We start from the raw sequence: 21,465 nt of genomic DNA, 5'->3' as shown, positions 1-21,465 counted from the left end.
TATTTTTACAAGAAGGTACAACTACCATCCTTTCTTTTCATGGTAGCCCTAAACATGATGCAAGTTGGGTAGTTCTGAAGATCATTAGCCCTTCATTCATGTGGCATTTGAAGATGAGTGAATGAAAACTTCTTGCTGCTGCTCAATTCATTAGGTTATTGGCCGGGAATGAGTGGGATGGAAAAAAAAAGGCTGTTCTATGAGCTGCCTGGTCTCTGAAACTTAAATCCAAAATATACTTCCGTATCATTTTCTGAAACAGCAAAACTATCTACTACATTATTGCAATGCTACATATCGAGGTAGATTAATAAGGCTCAACAAAGACAGGAATATTTGCATGTATTTGGGGAAAACAAGTACCAGAATTCACTGCAGATATTTAGGGACAGCACAATTGTGACTGGAAAAAAAAAGGTTATTTGAGTCAACTTTTTTTCACAATATGTACAATTAATGGTGTTTGTATACTTTCACTACTTTGTAATTATCGAGCTAACTTATGCCATTTTTTCTATGTTAGCATCAATTAAATAATCAATGGCAGAATATTCTGTGGGAGTGTTGCTTTGCCCACTCTATAATGCCACTCAAAATTAGTCCCACAAGTCTCCAATCAGGCCATCTTAACATCCTAAGTAACTCTTGGCATGATCCATATTCAAGTGCTCCCTTTAGCTTCCACTCATCTTACAGATACAACCCAGTGAGCAGGGAGGACCTGAAGTCACAATAGCTTCACCTTGTGCAATATTTTGAGAGCCATCACCGGGACCTTCTGTGACTCGTCTAGGGCTGCTGCATCAACGGCAAAAACAAGGTCTGTGACTCTGCTATTGCTAATCGATGTTCACAAACACTTCGGTTCATAGCTGTCTAATGCCCGGTTCATACAAGTACTGAAAAGTGATAGGGCAAGGATGCAGCCCTGCCTCACTCCCATGTTCACAGGAAAGAAGCTACCTCAAAATATCTGTATGCAATGTACAATGAAATATAAAAATATATCAACAAGCAAATGTACACAAATATTAAGTCTAAAAATTGTTTCTACCGGACACACGTGCTTGAAAGACTGCCATTCTAACTAGGGAGCAAAACTGTCCAGCAATGCTAATATTCTCCTATTAAACTGTGAGAAAATAGCCTGCAGGATGCTTGAGCACATTATTCTTCAGTGTTCCCGTTTCCATGTGACTCGGGGAGCAATATTACATGTCTTCAAAATCCTATGTTGTCATCAGATGTGATTTAAAGGGACATTGCTCCTAAGATAACTTTAGTATACATAATCACATCAATATTTATAATTTTGAGACATTTCTAAAGGAATTCACATCTAATTCTCTAATGTAAATGTGTTAGGATATAAGCAATGAGCTGCCTCCTTGAAAGAACAGAAACTTGAATATTAGCACTCCAGACAGTTTTCACATCAGAACGGTTCTACTGCGAAGCATTATCATGTCACATAATGTCATGTGAAACAGCTTCTAACTGCCAACTCACATCCTCATCTTTTGCTTAGGAATACTTTGACAATAACTGATAACAGTAACTTGCAACACACATTTACTCCGGGAAGGCGACTTTGAAAACATCCTCATAGCTGTCAGCAAAGTGGACCTCAAGACCTTCAGATATGAATGAGGGCAAGTCACTGAAGTCTTTCTTGTTTTCTGCTGGAAGAATGATGCAGTCCACTCCAACACGCTTTGCCTGAAAATGGGTGAAAGAAAGGTCCAGTGCACATATCTATGAATATTCTTTAGGCTTATTGAAGGCATTGTAATTTAGTGTGGAAAGATCAAGTGGTGTAGAAGCTAAAGAATACATGAAAGCAGGGAATCAGAAAAAAAGAAGCTGAGGACTGACTAATTTGGTATTTACTGCATTTATCTCTCAGAAAATGACCATACAATAGTTATCCAATCAGTCTTTAACATTCATGATTCTCGGAGACAAGACAACACTATGACAAAGTGAACACATTCTTACCGCGATGGTCTTTTCCTTGATGCCTCCAACCGGTAGCACCTTGCCAGTGAGGGACACTTCCCCCGTCATGGCCAAGTTGTGCCTCACTGGCTTTCCCTGAGTGAGTGACAGTAGAGCCGTCACAATGGTCACGCCAGCACTGGGTCCATCTTTGGGTGTTGCTCCCTGAAAATACAGGAACACTTCAATGATTTTCTTCACTTTCTAGACCTTGAACATCAAACATTTGGGTGGGAAAAGAACTGATGATGATAATGATGTCACAAACTATCAATTTACCTCTGGGACATGAAGATGAATGTTGGACTTTTCAAGGAAGTTTGTGTTGAAGTGTTGTGATGCAAAGTGCTTGGCGAAGGTAAAGGCGATGCGCATGGACTCCTTCATGACGTCCCCGAGGTGCCCAGTGGTCTCCAGGCCACCCTCTCGGTCCCCTTGTATCGCCCGCGCTGATGTCTCGATGTACAGAGTTGACCCACCTGGCAGTACAGAGAAATTAGAAACCATTGTACCCTTTGAAAAATTATATAACAGTTAAGAATATTATCAAGACTGCATGACCAGGAATAGAGCGCCTTGAATGTTCCTCATCAGATAAAACATTTGACACATAACTGAGGTCTTGAGAAAAACTAAGAAAAAATGTCCAACGAGAATATAAAGGAGAAATTAAATGGCATGGGGAAATTATTACTAGCAGGTATTAAGGGTCCCTTTAAGTGTAAAACTGGATAATTTCCTCTCAAAAGGTTTGTTCAGTTCATCTGGAGAGAAAAGAATGAACTGACAATGAAAGTACACATGGATAAGGTTGATGCTCTAAGTGCAAAAGTACAATGAGAGAAGAAGCGAGTAGAAGACTACCTGATACAGAGAGGAGATCAAGGATTAAGAGGACTAGAGCATGCAAGCAAGGATAAAATGCATGAATGGGAACAAATGAAGACTCTGCTATGGCCACCCACCCGAGGAATTGCAAAGTTTTAAATAGAAATGCATAACGTACCCATTGCCGTCCACGCCAGGCCCATCACCACGCCCGGAGGAGTTTCTTCGTACATACGGTCGTGGCTGAATTTTGCTTTCCCCACAAAAGTTTCCAGGTTGTCAACAGCCACGTCAACCTTCTCAGCCTCTCCACTGACTATGTTGTACGCTGCCCTCCGCATTATCCTCTCGATATGCTTCTGGAGGTTCCGCACTCCTGATTCTCGGCAGTAATGGCGTATGAGCTCGTCAATGGCATTCTCATTGATACTTAACTGAAAAGAAAGAATGAAAACTCACGAATATGGAAATGAGGAAAGGTTTATATGCAGTTTTGATCTCTTACATGTTCTACTGGCATCATTGCATTACTTAATATTTACATTAGATTCATTGAGGCCACTGAGTTTTTGTGCGGCAGGAATGAGGTATCTCTCAGCAATGGCACGCTTCTCCTCCGCAACATAGCCAGACACGTCAATCATCTCCATCCTGTCTCGCAGCGGTTCAGGGATGGTCTCCAAGACATTTGCTGTACAGATGAACAGAACCTAGAACAACAAAGTCATTGCAAAAAGTTACACTCAAGTTCATAGTGAATGTAATTAATAAAGAGTGAGAGCTGCATTTTCAAACCTAGTCAGAAAAGTTGAAAGCCTCAATAAATAATGTATAGCAACAGGAAATGCTATTTGTAAAACCTTGGCATATAATCTATTGTCATAATTAGATCATTTAATATAGCAGTCAAATTTTTGTATATAAATGATTATTGGATATTCAGTACAGCTTATTAATCTTCACCTATTCTTGTCGTGAGTATCTTTTGTGGTATTTAGCGCTCATCCTTTTACTACCACAAATACTGTCTCTACACGGATATACAACCTTGCTATCTTTTTTCTTGTCTTAAATGGAGGCATGTACAGTAAAGCCCCACCTTCGACAGGTCCACATTGACATCGAGGTAGTGGTCCAGAAAGTTGGCATTCTGCTCCGGGTCCAGCAGCTCCAGCAGGGCAGCTGAAGGGTCGCCCTGGTAGCCTTTGCCGATCTTGTCCACCTCGTCGATCAAGACCACTGGGTTTTCAGTTTTAGTCTTCTTCAAACACTGCAGAGAGAATGTTGGGAGTGTAAGCTGTAGGATTCTTACAAGTGTGCAGTATTACATGTTTGCTCAGCCTGGAACCTTTTGTGTCTTTCTGCATGATCACATAGAGCATAAAGCCTAGTGACAATTATTAACAAAGCCCTTTTTTTAACAGTAAGGAAGCAGCTCAGGGGAAAAAATAAATAACAGATGCCCGCTAATTACTGCTCCTATGTGTGTGTATACTTGGGCTTATTCTTGATGGAGGAGAAGGTTTACCTGAATCAGCTTGCCCGGCATGGCTCCCACGTAGGTGCGGCGGTGACCCTTGATCTCCGCCACATCGGTCATGCCTCCAACGCTGAACCTGAAGTACTGGAAGAGGACACACCATCATTAGTACTGTGATCGATCAGGTAAACAGACGAGTGCTCTCCTCCTATACAAAGGTACACAATATATTAGGTGGTGAGGTCTTACATACTCATGAGTGTAAGGGTCAGGTGAGTAGTGAGACATAAATGCAGGTCAACAGGAGTCAGCTGGCCAGTTGCTCTTTCTTCTGCCTTTTTCCTTTAAGGTTAACCAGGTATACATTAAGGTTGGGGGGGAGGCCTAAGTGATGACCAATAACTAAAATAAAACAGTGGACATGAGCTGGATTGATCATGATACAGGTAAAGTTTGAGGTATAAATTGCAGCTCCATGTGGTCTTGGTGCTAATCTTTGTCTCAGTGGCCCTTGAGCCTGTGGTGGGTGTCAACCAATTACCTATGGGCACAGTATTTTAGCTGACTTAAAAATACTACTGACCTCCCTATTCAGAGCTCGTGCAATGGAGCGAGCGATGCTGGTCTTGCCAACACCTGGGGGGCCGTGGAAACAAAGGATCTTCCCCTGAGTTGTGCCTCTGAGTTGTGCTACGGCTATGAACTCTGTAAGCACAAAAATTATATGAAATTACCAGTATAACAAAAATGTATCAATATATTTCTACACTGGTGCCACCACTGACTAGCATGATGCACACATATTATGGCATCATTAACCCGGTAGCTGCAGGGATCATGTTTCTTAAAGGCCCCTCTAAGCGAGAAAAATGAGAAAAAATCATCACTCACGCAAACCATTTCATAATATATATCAACGCATTTGTGATCAGTTTATGCATCATCTATTTTTTGGGGTTTGTATAATGGTAAAAATTTGGCCCGTCGCTGCTACCAGGTTAAGCTGAGTACTTAGAGCAGCTGTGCACGATGAACCCTCCGTAAGATGACAACTATAGCCTACCCAGACCTCAAAAACTTGTCAAATACTATGAACAACTAAGAGTTTAAATACACGAAAATAAACGAAAGCCTAGAAGCACTAAGAAAATTACTGCACAAATAAACAAAGAATATTACATAAATTACCCAAAATTCTCTTCTTAACATCCTCCATGCCATAATGATCCTCGTCCAGTATCTCCCGTGCTTGCTTGAGGTCCAGGTTCTCGGCGGAGGTGATGCCCCAAGGCAGCGTGGTCAGCCAGTCCAGGTAGTTTCTTGTCACGTTAAATTCTGAAGAGTGGTTGTCGAGAAACCCGAGTTTATTGAGCTCCTCATCAATTACATCCTGAACTGCTTTGGGCACCAGCTTATCCTGCAATTACATGAGTTAAGTTTGTAAGAGAATATTCTTTAAATGTAAAATATGTTACTTTCATTTCCATAGTATTTTCTCTATTGGTCATTGTACATATTTAAGTTATGGCAGCCTCTGAATTCCTTGGGTGATCAAAAGGACATAATTTTTCACTTCAAGAGGTTGAGTTTAGTCGTACTCGTGTGGAGGTCTTACCTTCAGCCTTAACCGAAACTTTTCCTCAATGGCATCCTTGTCCTCCTTCTCTATGCCCAGCTCCTTCTTGATCACCTTCAGCTGTTCTTGCAGCATGTACTTTCTGTGCTGGGACCGAACCTTCTCTTCAACTTCCTGCAAGGCAAAAGCTAGGTAAAGTTTTGAAGTAATAACCATATCATTCTCCTTTCAAGTCACAGACATTAACACACTCACACACACCCTCATATAGGATTACGAGCTGCATAACATAAATCTACACATGTAAAATAAGGAATAGGCAAGTAGATAACGACTCATGACTGCTCAGAAACAGATTTACCTTTGCAATGGATGCCTGAAGCTTGCTCAGCTCATATTCCTTCTTCAACAGTGACAAAGCCAACATTAGTCTTGCTGGGATCTGAAAAGGGAATTACAAATAAACAGTATCACACTATAGAGACGGACCGTACACTACATGTTAATAAAGCAACAGTTTATAGTACAGTTCTACTTAAGAAAGAAAAAGAAGCAGACAATACAGTTCTGCACAAAAACAAAGAAGAATAAGAATAATAAAAAATAAGAATAAGAACAATAACCAAAAGAAGCAATTTATAATAGTTCGCCTCAATAAGAAAGAAAAATCATCAGTTTACACCTCCTTATAATGTACCTTTGTTTCCTCCAGGACCTGTTGGAGTTCGCTTGAGTTGGCTGAGGTGAGGGAGGCCGCAAGATCGGCGAGGTAGACTGGGTTGTCCACCACGCGCTGGCCGTGCTGAATCATCTGCTGCACACTCTCCCGGTAGAGGGGGTTGAGTGCTATGATGTCCCGGATGGTCTTAATGATCTCTTGCGTCAGGGCCTGTGGATGGGGTGTGAAACTGTGAATACATATTGTTTCTTGCATCCTCTCTTTCCAGATTTATTTATTGATTTATTTTTTTACAGCGGAGGCAGCTGCTCAAGGGCAAAACATTAAGAAACAAAATTGCCAATGTCACAGAATGTCTTAATGATCTCTTGTGTTAGGGACTGTGGATGCAGTACCTAACATAACAAAACCCCAAACAGTCACTATAGGTCTTGACTCAGGAGTCATATATGCTTCCTTACTAATGAGACTTTCTACACAACAAACTGAGGTCAGTCTTTGTTGATTTATACCATAAGGTGCTGGCAATCATGTGTATGAAGATAACCTAAACTTAACCTAACCTAGCAAAACCCCAAACAGTTACGATAGGTCATGACTCAGAAAATTCATATATGCTTCCTTACGAATGAGACTTTCTATACAATAAAGTGGGGTCATTCTCTGTTGATTTATACAATAAGGTGCTGGATATCATGTGTTTGATTATACCCTAAACTTAACCTAACCTAACCTAATCTAACAAAACCCCAAACAGTTACTATAGGTCTTTTTAATTAATAGTTATATTAACCAAAATTAGTTTGTTTATTAATACAAATCCACATGTGAAAAATTTGAAAATTTCCTAAATTCCCGGAAACTTTCCCACCCATTGTAATCCTAGTTTGGAGGTATGAATATTGAAAAACCTAATAAAGAATGAGTAGTGACAATTCTTCTGTGGCTTGCCTTGACTTCCTCGGTGGTCTGGAACTTGTCGTGTGTCACATTCTCCACCTGCACCATGATGACGCGAGGTGGGCTGGGCGGAGTCTGTGTCGCCGCGTCAACTTTCTCTGGGATTTCTATTTTGGCCTCAGTTTCTGGACTTTCTTCCGCTGCCTGTGAAGGGACCAGTTTTTTATTTTAATTAGATAAAGAAGATAATGATGAAGATGGGAAAGGAGAAAAAAGTGTGAGAAGTAGAGAATGAAGCATAAATAATAATGATAACAAAAAGAAAAGTTTGAAAAGTAGAGAATGAAGGAAAAAAATAATGATAGTATATAATAAGAGGATGAAGAGGAAAAAAGAAGATGAAGATGAAGAAGAAGGAGACAAAGAAAATGATAAAGATAAAGATGAGAAAGGAGAAAAAAGTTTGAAGAGAATGAAGGAAAAAAATGATAATAAGAGGAAGAAGAAAAGAAGAATGAAGAAGAAATATCTGATGGACTGACCTGCGTTGTCTGTTCCGTGCGTCTCCTCCGCCTGAGCAGCCTCTGCATCCGACTCTCACCCGTCTCTCCCTCCTTCCCCGACTTGTCATCCATCGACACAGTCATTGGCGTGTTATAAGGGGGCAGTCGCACCTCAACATTGGCTGTAAGAAAAAACAATCTTTGATGTGATATGAAAACAAACCTGGTGTTGATTGAGAGCTTTAGGAAATGGGAATACCACTATACTTCTTTTTAGCAAGGGAGGCAGCTGAAGGGCAAAATAAAATAAAAAATAAAAATAAAAAATAAAAATAAAATAACAAAAAAGGGCACTAGAAACTGCTTCACGAAAAGAAAAAGAATAAGAGTCCAGAAGAGAGGTAAATTTCAAATGGAGAGGTGTCTAGATACTTTCCTCTTGAAAGAACTCAAGTCAGAGGCAGGAAAAATAGACCAGCAGAAGGGATAAAAGAATGAAGATGCTGGTTAACTCTCTCATGAAGGATTTGGATAGAATAGGGATGAGCAAGAGTAGATAGTAGTAGACTTGGGTAAATGCAGAGTATAACTGACCTTTACCAGTTTTTGCCAGCTCCTCTTCCTCCTCTAATGGATCTTCTGTTAACACAGCCGTCATGGCAATGCGTCGGTGGGCCATCACAATCATCCTCAGCTTGTCTCCCATGTCCTGAAGCTCGTGGATCTGGACGAAGGTGCCGATGTGATACAGCTCGCTCATGGAGTCGACAACCTCTCTCTCATCACTGAAAATACAATGAATGATGTATTATATTTCTCTATGCATACTTGATTAAGTTTTTAGCACCATACAAAAGCTTGAATTTTACGTGTACCATTTACACAAGGACATAAGCTTACAATAGGGCAGTTATTCTCCAAAAGGCACTGTGAAACTATGTATTTGTGAATTTATCTAACTTTTTGAGTTTCAACTGTATTTGATGAAACCACATAGCTGCTAATTTGTTCCACTCTTACACTACTTTATTTGTGAACCCATTCCTATCTATTGCCTCTTTGAATGTAAATTCATCTAAAACTCTACCCACAGTTAAAGTTTTTAACTTAGTTCTATCGCTTGGTATGCATACAGTACTTTAAAAAGAACAGTTACATACAAATTTTGCTTACCTTTCATTTTTCTTCATGAATACTCCTGCATAGGGCTGATTTAGGCGAACTTTTCTTCTTATCAAATTTATTAGATCTTTGTCGGATATCTGAAGAAGACAACACTTGTAAAAACTGCAAGTGAATTTATTAAAAGTATATTTATGTTGTATGATGAACTACAACACCCAATGATAGACAAAAAAACTAAATCATGGCATGAGGTAAATAATTGGGGGTTTCAAAATAAATAAAACAACGGGAACAACTCAGCTAAGGAGACAATAACGTATACAGTGCATACACTAACTGATAAAAGCTCACCTCAATGATCTTAATAAACCGTGGAAAGACTGGGTTTCTGTTGATGGCAATGACAGGCACGTTGGGCCATATTTCCGGCACTACCATGGTGGCCGGCAGGTTGTGCATGATGGGGGCCTCTGCTCCACCAGCCCCCTCCTGGAACAAGGCACAGTGCATGATATCCTTTTCGTTTACTTAGGTGATTAAATTACTATAGTTATCATACACTAAACTGACCCTGAAGCCCCACCCCCTCTTCCATAGCTAAGGGACCTTGGAGAAAGGGTAAGGGAAGAAGAGGGGCTTCTGGACCAATAGTTATAAGTTTGGTTTTAATTATGAAACAATATTGTCACTCCTTCATATTAAGAATTATGCACAAACAATATTACCTCACTTGGCATGCCACCGCTGGCCCCCTCGCCATCATCGGGCTTGGAACAGTAGCTGCGGCACGTCACTTGCTGTTGGGAATTACAAAGTCAACATGAGATTAAAGTTCCCATTCCATAAATAAGTGTACTACAACACATGGCCTCATGGCCTCCATCCTATTAATTTATATACTAGATTCAAATTGACTACCTTTAAACTAAACTCTAATATGAGACATTTGAAATGTATTTACTTGATCAAATCCAATGTATTCATAACTTTCAATTATATTTCTATTAACAAAATTTATTTTTATAATATTGTATTTCTTGACCTTGGAGACAATTTAAAAATGCCAAATACCAAAGAAATCGTGATATGTATCAGAAATGATTACTATCATAATCTTGCATTTCTAAAACATATCACGACAAATATAGTTGCTCATACTTCATTAAATGGCACTTACAAGATTCAAATATTTTGATTTTACTCTGCGTATTTAACAGGACACTGACTGTTTCTTTCTGGACAAAATATGGCGTGTTTTATTATGAAGATAGTTTTTTTCTAGAAATTTCTAAGTGATTGACTTTTCAGTGCCTGAGGTGCACCCGCTGCGCCCCTCTCCCACCCGCCAGTGTAGAGGACCCACCCCCACTGCTGCCTTGTCCTGTCCCACGATGCATATTCCACCAGCCCACACTGCAAGCCAAATAAATTTAACAAACCTACCTAACAGAGGGGTTTTGTCCCCCTCAACCCCCTTTCTATTTTCCGATGTCATTAGCAACTGCACTCCATTCAGGGACCCAAAAAGAATTCATTTAGTAAGTATTAACTTCACAAGAGGTGGCTACCCTCTCTTCAATATTACCCCATTATGCAGCTCAAAGGACGGTACACATGGAGAGTCACTACACGCCTCCAATATTGCCCCCACGAGAATAATAACCATTCCAAGGGTTTCAATTACCCAAAGGAGTTTTTCCCAGTGAGACAGACAGACTATTGTAATTATAACACCACTGAGGGCAAGGGTGGAGACAGTGAATAACTCCCCTACACATGGCAGCCCTTTCCATCACCTCCCTTCATCCCTGTCACCCTGAAGGCAGAAAAATCCCCCTCGCCCTCCCCCCTCACCCTTGCCCTGCCCCCTAAACCTTCCCCTGACTTACCGGCGGGGGGGCGAAGGGGGCGCGCCTCACCCCTAACAGCACAGCCACCCTCTCCCGCTCCTGGCCCCGGTGCGCGACTCCGACACTGTGGGTGGTGGCGAGGGGTCTGGCTAGGGCGTGGCTCCTGTGCCTGGAAATAAGTATAGCGGTGCGCCATGGCCGGGAGAAGGTGCCGAGGAGGGCCATGTTGACACTCTTACGTCATCCACGAGGCCTTGGGCTTGGTCTGAGTCTGATCTTGATCTTGATGTCAAAGGTGGCTCGGGATTTCTCCCCAGCCAGCAAGCCTTTGTATCGGCAATTCCTGTGAAAAGAAAAACAAAACATGCGGGAAGTCTATGTTCTCGGGGCAAGATATCATTCCCTACATCTTGCACGCCACATGCCTTCCAAGAACTCTTTCACTACCTCTTTCACTGGGGCTTGGGTGCGCTTGCTTGGTCTTGGTCTTGGTGTGGGAGGCTTGGTTGGTCCTGGTCTAGGTTTGGATTGGGAGGTCTTATTTTTCTTGCTCTTGCTCTTGTTCTTCTTGTTCTGCTTTTGTTTTTATTCTCGTTTTTGTTCTGCCTTTGTTCTTGTTCTCATTTTTGTTCTGCCTTTGTTCTTGTTGTCGTTCTTGTTCTGCTTTTGTTCTTGTTGTCGTTTTTGTTCTGCTTTTGTTCTTGTTCTCACTTTTGTTCTGCTTTTGTTCTTGTTCTCGTTTTTGTTCTGCTTTTGTTCTGCTTTTGTTGTTGTTGTTGTTGTTGGTGTTGCTCTTCTTCTTCTTCTTCTTCTTCTTTTGACCTGTATCTTGCCTCATTATCATACACCACTGCACTATCATACAACTTTTGGGTCTTTCCGGTTATACGAACTATCGACTTTTTATTTTTTTTTTGCATTTTTCCAATGTATTTTTTTACGTAGAATCCGAAAATAACATTGGTTTTTTGGAGAAATGGATAGATAAAAAGTTATTCAACTTTAAAGTTATTTATTTCCTATGCATTACTGAAGAAATGCAAACTTTTATTTTTCCTTTCTTTTATCAAATGTAAGACATACATTCTTTGATGGTTAGGTTAGGTTAGTTTAGGTTAGGTTAGGTTAGGTTAGGTTAGGTTAGGTTAGGTTAGGTTAGGTTAGGTTAGGTTAGGTTAGGTTAGGTTAGGTTAGGTTAGGTTAGGTTAGGTTAGGTTAGGTTAGCTGATTTTTGACCTGAAAGAGAGGAAAAATGAAAGTTAGCATTTCTTCAGTATTACATAGGGAATAAATAACTTTAAAGTTGAATAACTTTTTACCTATTGGTTTCTCCAAAAAAAAATTGTCATTTTAGGATTCTACGGAAAAAAATACATTGAAAAAATGTAAAAATACCCAAAAAATCGATAGTTCGTATAACCGGAAAGATCCCAACTTTTCATCCTCCATTTCATTATTTCCTTTGAATGGACTCCAGTACTCGTAAATGTTTTCTCTCCTCTGAGCTATTACCATTATTTTCCTTCATTTATTTCAGAGCTGACGTAAGACAGTGAGAGGTTGCAAATCCTAAGGTAGTCGGTGAATTGGGACTCCACTGCCGATGCTATGGACCTAGGAAGCGACAAAAAGCAATATAGATTAAAAGGAAAAGAAGAAGAAGTTGGGATGAGATATTGAAAACGGAAAACACAAAATTAAAAGATTGTATAGTCGCCGAATAGGGACTCCACTGCCTATGTTATGTACCTAAAAAGCCATACAAAGCAATATAGATCAAAATAAAAAGATGAAGAGAAAGAAGTTGGAATGAAATAGTGAAAACGAAGAGGAGAACACATAAAATAAACAGGAGATCCGTTACAAAGGCAGATTTCCTCACTCTACATTCCAAGAACAAGACAGCACAACCAAGACCAAGAGCAAATGTGGGATGTAAGAAAGTGGAAGAATGTGATAGATATGGCAGTTAAAGATGAGGGATTGAGCAAGTGGAAGAATGAGATGGAAAGAAAGGAAACTCTCGACTGGTATAGGGAGAAAGAGGCCCCAAAGTGTGAGGTGTGGTATGAGGGAAGCCTGGGAGGTGATCTTCTTTTCCGTGCTAGAGCGCAGTGTCTGGATGTGAATGCAAGGAACTATAGATGGCCTGAGTCCCGCAGCAAAGTGTGCCAGATGTGTGATAGGGGTGTGGACGAGACTGTGCAGCATGTAGTGCTGGAATGCAAGAAGTATGACAGGGAGAGAACGAAGATGATGCATGTGTTTTTGAGCGAGATGGGACGTGGAGTAAACGGGAGGACTGGAAGGGAGTGGATGGTGCTGCTGCTGGGGCTCAGTGGAGAGACGAGTGGACGAGTGATTGAGGCAGTGAAAGAGTTCTTGGAAGGCATGTGGCGTGAAAGATGTAGGGAATGATATCTTGCCCCGAGAACTTTGACTTCCCGCATGTTTTGTTTTCTTTTCACAGGAGCTGCCGCTACAAAGGCCTGGCTGGGGAGAAATCCCGAGCCACCTGTGACATCAAGATCAAGATCAAGATTATAGCATCTTCCATTTAGCGTAACCCGTTTCTGGGTCGTGATCTGTAGAGTCCCTCATAGAGTCCCGACAACCTAAGATTTGGACGCCATTATTGGCCCTGTGTTTTCGCCTCGCTTTTCAAACACTAGCACACGGTCTCGCGGCGAAGACAGGGCCAATAATGGCGTCCAAATATTAGGCTGTCGGGACTCTATCTGTCAAGGGACTCTACAGATCATGACCCAGAAACGGGTTACGCTAAATGGAAAAGGCTATAATGTTTTGTTTATCAGTTTGAATCGGTGGACTGTTACCCTGGACTCGGAATTATTGTGTTTTAACGTGATTTACAGCTTTTGAAATACCTAGCCAAATGTTCCTGATCGGTGCCTGTGGAAGTCTAACAGAGAGCCGCCCCCTGACATCAGGATACAGCAATAACATCACACATCAACAGAAAAACCTTCCCAGAGTGCTCCGGTAAGTCCTGCCATTGTTAATTTACATAGATTTACACATAGGTTCAGACTCAACATAAATATTAGTTTCAGATATTTAGACTCGGATATATACAAGTAGACACAGCTATTAAGACCACACAGTCCGTATGGTTCAAATTAGGTGGTCTGTCCTTAGTGAACCTGAGTGAAACTACATCTAGTGGCCAACATGACTTTGCATTTCTGCCTTAGCGACTTCAAATGGAGGAAGGAAATAAAGGAAAGAAGTACCGATTTTCGCAGTTCTTTTGCTCTCTACGCTCTTCCCTGTTGATTTCTGGGAGGTTTGAAGGTTATTAGAATACATGTATGACAACATAAGAACAGCTGATCAAGTAGGAGATGAGATATCAGCGCGTTCATAAAACCAATCATAACGCGAAATGCATTCTTTGATTGAACTATTTCATACAAATTTGTTTATCTGATTGTTTTGATGACGGACACCGTGATCGAACTTGGTACGGTATGTTAATATGGCGTCGCGGATAACATGTTTGCCAAAGCTGTTTCTGTCTCTGGCTTCGGTGCATCTCTTCGAATCCGCTGTCCTCTTTTTGAAACCGCTGATACCTCTTCGAGTCCGCTGCCATCTTCGAATCCGCTACCGTCTTCGAATCCGCTGCTCACTTATTTATCAAGAGCTCCAAAGACAGTCATCTGCACCGTCTGTCACGTCCCGTCACTTGGTAGTGGTGCTGACCCAAGCTGCTCAGTGTTGGCATACAGGACTGTCATGACGGTGATCACTGTCAGGGGACCTACGACAGGAAAAGATACATGTGCCACACTTGTCACCGCCCTGTATTTCCTCGCCACAGCAAACCTCTCTGTGTTGACCTCACAGGGTATTTATTATAAGTGAGAACTTTGCAAGCAATTGCTTCATTTTCATTTACAGAGGTATATGACGAAAACAAAATATTTATCACCAATGCATATTTTCTTTATTTTTAGTTTCACAAGAAAAGCGTCTTATATTATTTATTTATATAGGGTAAATTAATGTTTATTTTTATTTTTTTTGCTCAAATATCGTCTTTTGACTCTACGTTGTAATTTTTTTTAACTGCTGATCTTTCATCAGATTTATAGTATTTTTTTTCAGTATGCTGTTGTTATCCTCCATGTGCGTGTGTGTGTGTGTGTGTGTGTGTGTGTGTGTGTGTGTGTGTGTGTGTGTGTGTGTGTGTGTGTGTGTGTGTGTTGGGGGGGAGGTGTCAGTTAGTTGATTGATGTGCGTCCACTCTAAATTCATACGCCATTGTCCGTCCAGGAGACATCACAATGACTAGCATGTCACCAAAAAAACACGTCGTTGAATATTCCATTAGAACAAACACACAAATCATCCTGCGTTCTCTTCTCTACTCTTGCCGACCATCCTTGACAAGAACAATACATCGTGGCCGCGGTGCTGTGTGTGTGTGTGTGTGTGTGTGTGTGTGTGTGTGTGTGTGTGTGTGTGTGTGTGTGTGTGTGTTACTGTGACATTGATCAGTGTTAGGGGTAGGGGGAGTGTCAGCAAATTGTCTTGCCGCGGCCATCAAAACTTTATGTGTGGGCAAGGGAGAGGATATTAGGCTCGTGTCCCTGAATAGAGTGGCCCCACGGCGATAATAACAACACCCGATGAATAGTGACAAAGTGATACAAATGAAGCATTACTAGTGCAGGGAAAGGAAGGCAAGGCTGTGCTATATGTGGGACCATCGCATATGGCTCTTGAACTTTGGATCTAAAGAGGGACGTCTTTATAATAGCTCGTGGTGTGTTTAATATTGCTAGTACTATTCCTTCTTCCACCACCACTACTACTACTACTACTACTACTACTACTATTACTGCTATTACTACTACTACTATTACTACTACTACTACTACTACTACTACTACTACTACTACTACTACTACTACTACTACTACTACCATCAAAATACGACAGCATGTTTTGAGTGAGGCGGTAATGTTGGTAAGCCACTTGGAGATCACCTTTCGCGTCCGAGTGTTGTGGCTGGACAGGTTCACCAGAGTTGATTTCCGCTGCGGCCCTGACACAGGATATGCCTTTTTTGATTCTTTGAACCTATTACTGTCCGCGAGATGACGATGTTCGGTTTACTTGTGTCTGAGGTGAGCGAGGAGAAGAGTGAAGGAAAGAGACTGCCGTCACCCCACAGCAAACTGCCGGCCGTGGACTGGAGGTCAATCAAGAGTAAACCTGAGAAGGAGGGGCGAGGGAAAGTTTTCATGAGTACTGGCAGGTAGTTGAGCCGCACTAGAAAATACATGTTGATGTCAGTATTCAGTTAGCTTGCAGGCCAATGGGAAGAATTAGCTATGAAAACTAGGAACGTTCGAATGGGAGTAAAAACAAAGGTAACAAATTGTAATAAAACTGCACTTACCATTCCTTGATTAACTCTTCTGGTATTAATAAGGTTATGTTATAGTAAGTGGTCAATCAGTTCAAAGGTCAATGAAAGGAATTATCTATGAACACTTGGAACGTTTGCATGGGAGTAAAGACAAAGGCATCAAATAGTAATGATTGTATACCCACCATCCTTAATTAGTTCCAGGTCAAGGAAGGAGCTACTACATACTCTATACAAAGTTTCGCGCAGAAATGATAAATAATTGATAAGAGCTGGTGATTAGGATGGGACGGCCAGGACAATGAGCGTGTCAGTGAATAGAAGGTGAGACATAAACGTGCACGTGAGGGGAGGAAGAGAAGCGTGCTCGTTAGATGGAACGGGAAGGTCATCAAGCGGGGATGCAAAATTAATGTGAGGAATGCTATATAGTCATCATTTGTCATAGAGGGCACAGTGGTTGGCGGACCCCAAATAAGGTAGTTTAATTGAGTACAGGGATGAATAAAATAGACCACTACGAACAGAAGGGAAGTGGCTCGCAAGGGTGGAGCTTATGGAAATGGAGAACGGGTGACTTTTCGAAACAAGGAAAACGAACGTCTGTGTTATAGGATTTACCATCAGTATTCGAGCTCGCCTTGATGGCCATTTGCTTGCCATCCTCGATTTGTTGGAAGGTCCTGAATATCGCCAAACGGAAGCCAGGGATACTTTCGCAGTACTCCCTGGCAGGCTCTATGGTCATCATGTTCGGAGGCACATGGTAAGCCAGCCCGTCGTGACCTTTCTCCGCGGAAATTACCCCAGGAATTGCATCTGGAGAGAAAAGATTGACAAATTTGTATTATCATTTTAGCATTTATTTTTTCCGACCGTGATTTCTCGGTCGAAGGTCAGAGCTCACAGCCACACCCACTCAAAGCCCTGTCGCAGCTGGATTGGCCAATAACTGTAAAGGGTTCATTTTTCCCACACTTTAATTTAAACAACATATATCATCAACGTTGAACTGATATGTAGGCATATGGAAAAAAGCACAAGGTATGCGCAACGTAACGAAATGAGCCACATTAGGCCAAGCGAATTTTTTCAAATAGTTACTTGAGTATGTGATCGAAACAGAACATAACGCAATATTACCTTCTCTGAATACGAAGCCGTAGATAGCATTGGAGCTAGGGGCGAGGCCGATGCTCCGCGGGTTGCCCGATGTCAGGAGGCACTGTGGCTCCGTGGTGTTCATGGCCACGGCCGTCCAGCCCGTGCACGCTGGTAACACCATGCACTTGGACTTGCAAGCACCTGCGTGTTGTGTAGGGAAAGATAAATTAGGTCAGTTACTGGTTAATACGTTTCGTGCCACAATTTTCTTTAAATGCTCTACACTAGCAGCCTGAATACATGCTTGGCTGTCGAGGGAAAGGGACACATTAGTCCTGTAATAAGGACTTGCAAACTCCTGCATGTGGAGGCAAGAGAAAATATAAATTAGGTCCATTACAGGTTAATACGTTTTGCCTTTCAGCTTTCGTCAAATCCTCAAAACCTCCGGGATGAATAGTATCCTGGTAGTCGAGGAGAAGGAACACAATGGCTCAGTAATTACGGCACCTCGCTCTATTAATCATGGGAACTCAGGAAGTTTGGGTTCTAATCAATGAAAAGTCATCATAGTCTTTCTTTAAAGAATGAAAAAAAAAAAAAAAAAATCCTGAGAGATTCGGAATTATTGCTGGAAATTAACTCAAAGCTGTGAATGTATAAGATAACTAACGGTGAGCCCCATCGGTACTTGTGTTTAGTAAGAGAACAACATTACAGTTTGCTACGAAGTGTTTTTCAACAGGTTTCTAGCCTAAGCAACATTCTGTATCATACAGAATATTTTTTCGTTTAGTTAAACAACAAAGTCTCGGGAAATGCTATGTCACATTTAACACCAGCAGATTGATTAGCAGAAGGATTTCAGGAAAATTTTCATCAGATTGCCACCAACTTTCCAATGTCCACAAGGGAAGCAGTGTTTACGAGTGGAGGGAGTGCCGCGGTAAAGTCTACGGCCAAAGCAAACCACGTTTACATTACTCAACAGCCTCCATGACGGACAATGCGAGCACAACAGATTTATTCCTTCTCAAAACGTATCAGTTCTACAATACTTTCTTCGTCATGTATTAGCAGGACGAGTAATGGGCACGATGCACTCATCTTCGCTTTCTCGCTCGTTTAAATTCATCACACACTCTCCAAGTTATAAGCCACAGCGATGCGCAAGGAAAAATATATAAGTGAGAAGGAATCAGACGACTTAGGACTTAAAACTGCAAAATAAACAGTGACTGGATTACTGAAGGTCATAGTGAGGAAAGAGTCTTAACAGGATCATGCACCAAGCAAAATGATCCTTTTGATGGATCGACTGGACCGAATGTTTGAGAGAGAGAGAGAGAGAGAGAGAGAGAGAGAGAGAGAGAGAGAGAGAGAGAGAGAGAGAGAGAGAGAGAGAGAGAGAGAGAGAGAGAGAGAGAGAGAGAGAGAGAGAGAGAGAGAGAGAGAGAGAGAGAGAGAGAGAGAGAGAGAGAGAGAGAGAGAGAGAGAGAGAGAGAGAGAGAGAGAGAGAGAGAGAGAGAGAGAGAGAGAGAGAGAGCAGAACAAAAAAACATCTAGATAATCTACTGCCTCGGAAAAAGTCTGGTTTGATTGATTGACGTTAGTCATGATCCCGGAGAATTATTCACGCGATGACTGCGGCGCACGACATTCCAGATCCTGGGCTGAAGTGCGTGTGTCTGTGGGTTGTGCCCCGGACCTAGCTCCTCCACCCGGTCAGCCCTTGTAAAAATAAATCATACCCCGTGCGTCAGAAGGAAGACAAAAATAGTACGGTACCTTTGGGTGAAAAATATGATTGCTATGTACAGTGAACAGTGAACTGCCGGCACCATTTCAAAGGTTATGACGCACAGGAACTTTGTATGTATGTACGTATGTATGTATGTATTTATGTATGTGGGGGAGGCGGTGGCCGAATGGTTAGCGTGCGGGCGTAGCGAGTCCATGGACCTAGGTTCGAGTCCCACCGATGCACGCTGACAATTTTCAACTATCGCCGAGTGGCGGAAGATTACCCACATGCTGCCCAGATCTTCAATCAACCCTAACTTCATCGACCTCAAGTGGAGCACCGGGGGGGGCAGCATGGGGCACGCAAGAGTCATATACCACGGCAGCCACTCAAAACAAAATTCGCCTGTGCCACTAACGAACTGGGGTCGTCCAAGAGGTCCCTTAAGAAAGCCTATCGATGCCATAGTCAGCGCCTAAAAAAAAAGAAAAAATGTATATGTATGTATGCATGTATGTATGTATGTATGTATGTATATGTATGTATGTATATATGAGGTGCTGAAGAGAGGGAACATTTTCACGGGCGTGTTGAATAAACTGTGGTATTACGAGACGATCTTCACTCCTGTCAGTGTGTTTGTTTTCCTCTCCCGTGTTAGTGCCGGCCACCCTGCCTCGTGTGGCGTGTGGTATGGCGACGCCGGTGAGTGTGGGAGAATGAACAGCACCTTTTCATTGTCATGATAACAGAGTGTGCTGGGTGATCTCAGCGCGATACTTACAGGCCGAGGTATCGTTGAAGCTGAAGAAGGCATTCGAGGGGTCAAAGGTTTTCTGCGGCACCAGGAAGTGGTTCCAAATAGCGGCGTCCAGCGATGCGACCGTGAGAAGGTAGCACGCCAAGGCTGCCTTCAGTGACGCCTTCATAGCCCTGAGAGGCGTCACAAACACTTAAGGACACGAGAGCGAAGAGAGCACTCCAAGTAAGCAAACAGAAAACTTAATGAAACGAAAGAAAACTCTTGAAAAGAAAACATCACTGTGGAAGAGGTAGAAACGAAAATCTAATTTCCCTCATTTGAATGCGTCAGAAAAAGACCCTGAAGAAACCCAGCCTAAAAAGAAAATATATACAAGAAAGCACCATACAAACGACAGAACTGAAGAACACAAGATAAGAAAAAAAAAACTTTCATGACTATGGCAAATGAAGATCTAAATATTCCTAAAATCATGAGAGTAAGGTTTCAATTCTTCTTCTTGAGCTAATAAACCTTTTACTACCAGCAACTGTATCCTCGTCTTCTGAATTACCTCAAGACCTTCGATAACAACAGAAAGGCTGACTGCATCATACGTAAACAGCTTTCAGATATATACTAAGTAAGTTTTATATACAAATGCTCTTACTAACATTCATATATCGTTTACAAGGGTCAAGTGTCACTAAGCCTGCTTTTATAATATGCTAACGGTGTCATTATGCTATGGGACTCTGTTTTGTTATCTATTTCTCGCTTACCGTCCGCTGACCTGGGAATGCGCGGCTTCGTCCTAGACTCGTCCGCCCTACCTTCCTGCCTGCCCGCGACGCACTGACTGGCTGTTTGTTGTTGTGACGTTGTGTTGGACTCTGTGACCGCCGCTTGGTGCGCTAGGAAGATTGATAGAGCAGATAGCAATGTACAGACACGATGTTGCGATGGTGTTAGCAATTACAATCATATCTCCTATATACTTAAGTTATTTAGTTAAGAAAGCAGATTAGTTCATTGGTTTTCCTCCCAAAGTGTTATGTTTTAGGTCGGTGTTCTCAGACGCTACCGCCTCTCACATCAACTATTTCAGAAGGCCAAAAAGGAGATCATTCGGGTTCTCATGAGTGTTTTCGTAGGTTCATGGCACAGAAGAATGATCAAACTACCAGAAGGGTCACAAAACTGCCTCTGCAAGTGCCCAAAACTCCTATGGAAGCCTCGTCAAATGTATGTGTTCTTGGGCTCCGAAATGTTTAAGAATATGACCCTTAATATTTTTAGGGAACACTTAACCATAGCGATGCCTTGAATGTTTACCTAGACGACTATGATTATGTATTAATGTATGTATTTGTATGTATGTATGTTTGTATGTATGTTCTGGATAGTCTTGAAATCGGTGCACTGTCATGATTCTCTTCCTTTGATGCCAAAAGAGACGCGTCTCAGACCTACTTCAACCTGCGCTGGAAATTTAATACCAACGTAGAAATCTTCGCTCTCTTCTTTTCTTTTGA

General features: G+C 41.8%; 2 protein-coding genes across 3 annotated transcripts; both read right to left on the bottom strand.

Annotated features, from left to right (window-relative positions):
- Window positions 1-325: 325 nt before the first annotated feature.
- On the bottom strand, window positions 326-11,221 carry LOC126997515 (lon protease homolog, mitochondrial-like). Its single transcript, XM_050858647.1, has 19 exons — window positions 10,979-11,221; window positions 9,815-9,886; window positions 9,441-9,578; window positions 9,138-9,226; window positions 8,559-8,749; window positions 8,004-8,146; window positions 7,513-7,665; window positions 6,580-6,771; window positions 6,244-6,324; window positions 5,922-6,056; window positions 5,495-5,723; window positions 4,890-5,011; window positions 4,355-4,450; window positions 3,926-4,096; window positions 3,369-3,536; window positions 3,005-3,260; window positions 2,278-2,477; window positions 1,999-2,163; window positions 326-1,719 (listed from the first exon to the last, which is right to left on the bottom strand). The coding sequence occupies exons 1-19, from the start codon at window positions 11,162-11,164 to the stop codon at window positions 1,573-1,575; spliced, it is 2,934 nt and encodes a 977-aa protein (XP_050714604.1). The 5' UTR covers window positions 11,165-11,221; the 3' UTR covers window positions 326-1,572.
- Window positions 11,222-14,970: 3,749 nt separating this feature from the next.
- LOC126997752 (uncharacterized) lies at window positions 14,971-20,781 on the bottom strand. 2 transcript variants are annotated; one of them, XM_050858988.1, is made up of 5 exons: window positions 20,713-20,781; window positions 19,973-20,121; window positions 17,484-17,645; window positions 16,962-17,159; window positions 14,971-16,183 (listed from the first exon to the last, which is right to left on the bottom strand). In XM_050858988.1, exons 2-5 carry the CDS (start codon window positions 20,115-20,117, stop codon window positions 15,987-15,989), a joined length of 702 nt encoding a protein of 233 aa, XP_050714945.1. In that variant the 5' UTR covers window positions 20,118-20,121; window positions 20,713-20,781; the 3' UTR covers window positions 14,971-15,986. The 2 variants fall into 2 exon arrangements, with proteins under 2 accessions (XP_050714945.1, XP_050714946.1); XM_050858989.1 differs by lacking the exon at window positions 20,713-20,781 and having other exon boundaries at window positions 19,973-20,197.
- Between the last annotated feature and the right edge of the window lie 684 nt (window positions 20,782-21,465).

Source organism: Eriocheir sinensis, chromosome 12 (assembly GCF_024679095.1).
Source record: "Eriocheir sinensis breed Jianghai 21 chromosome 12, ASM2467909v1, whole genome shotgun sequence".
Taxonomy (NCBI): Eukaryota; Metazoa; Arthropoda; class Malacostraca; order Decapoda; family Varunidae; genus Eriocheir; species Eriocheir sinensis.
Note: the sequence above shows the minus strand (reverse complement) of the source record. Positions and strands in the feature narration are given on the sequence as shown.

Coding starts and splice junctions, on each gene's coding strand:
- LOC126997515 (XM_050858647.1), bottom strand. CDS start 11,164: ATGGCCCTCCTCGGCACCTTCTCCCGGCCATGGCGCACCGCTATACTT. Junction 2,164..2,277: donor TTCATCTTCATGTCCCAGAG/GTAAATTGATAG, acceptor CTGTATTTTCAG/GGAGCAACACCCAAAGATGG. Junction 1,720..1,998: donor TCAAGGAAAAGACCATCGCG/GTAAGAATGTGT, acceptor ACCCATTTTCAG/GCAAAGCGTGTTGGAGTGGA.
- LOC126997752 (XM_050858988.1), bottom strand. CDS start 20,117: ATGAAGGCGTCACTGAAGGCAGCCTTGGCGTGCTACCTTCTCACGGTC. Junction 17,160..17,483: donor CGGCTTCGTATTCAGAGAAG/GTAATATTGCGT, acceptor TTTTCTCTCCAG/ATGCAATTCCTGGGGTAATT. Junction 16,184..16,961: donor GGCGAGCTCGAATACTGATG/GTAAATCCTATA, acceptor CCTCCTTCTCAG/GTTTACTCTTGATTGACCTC.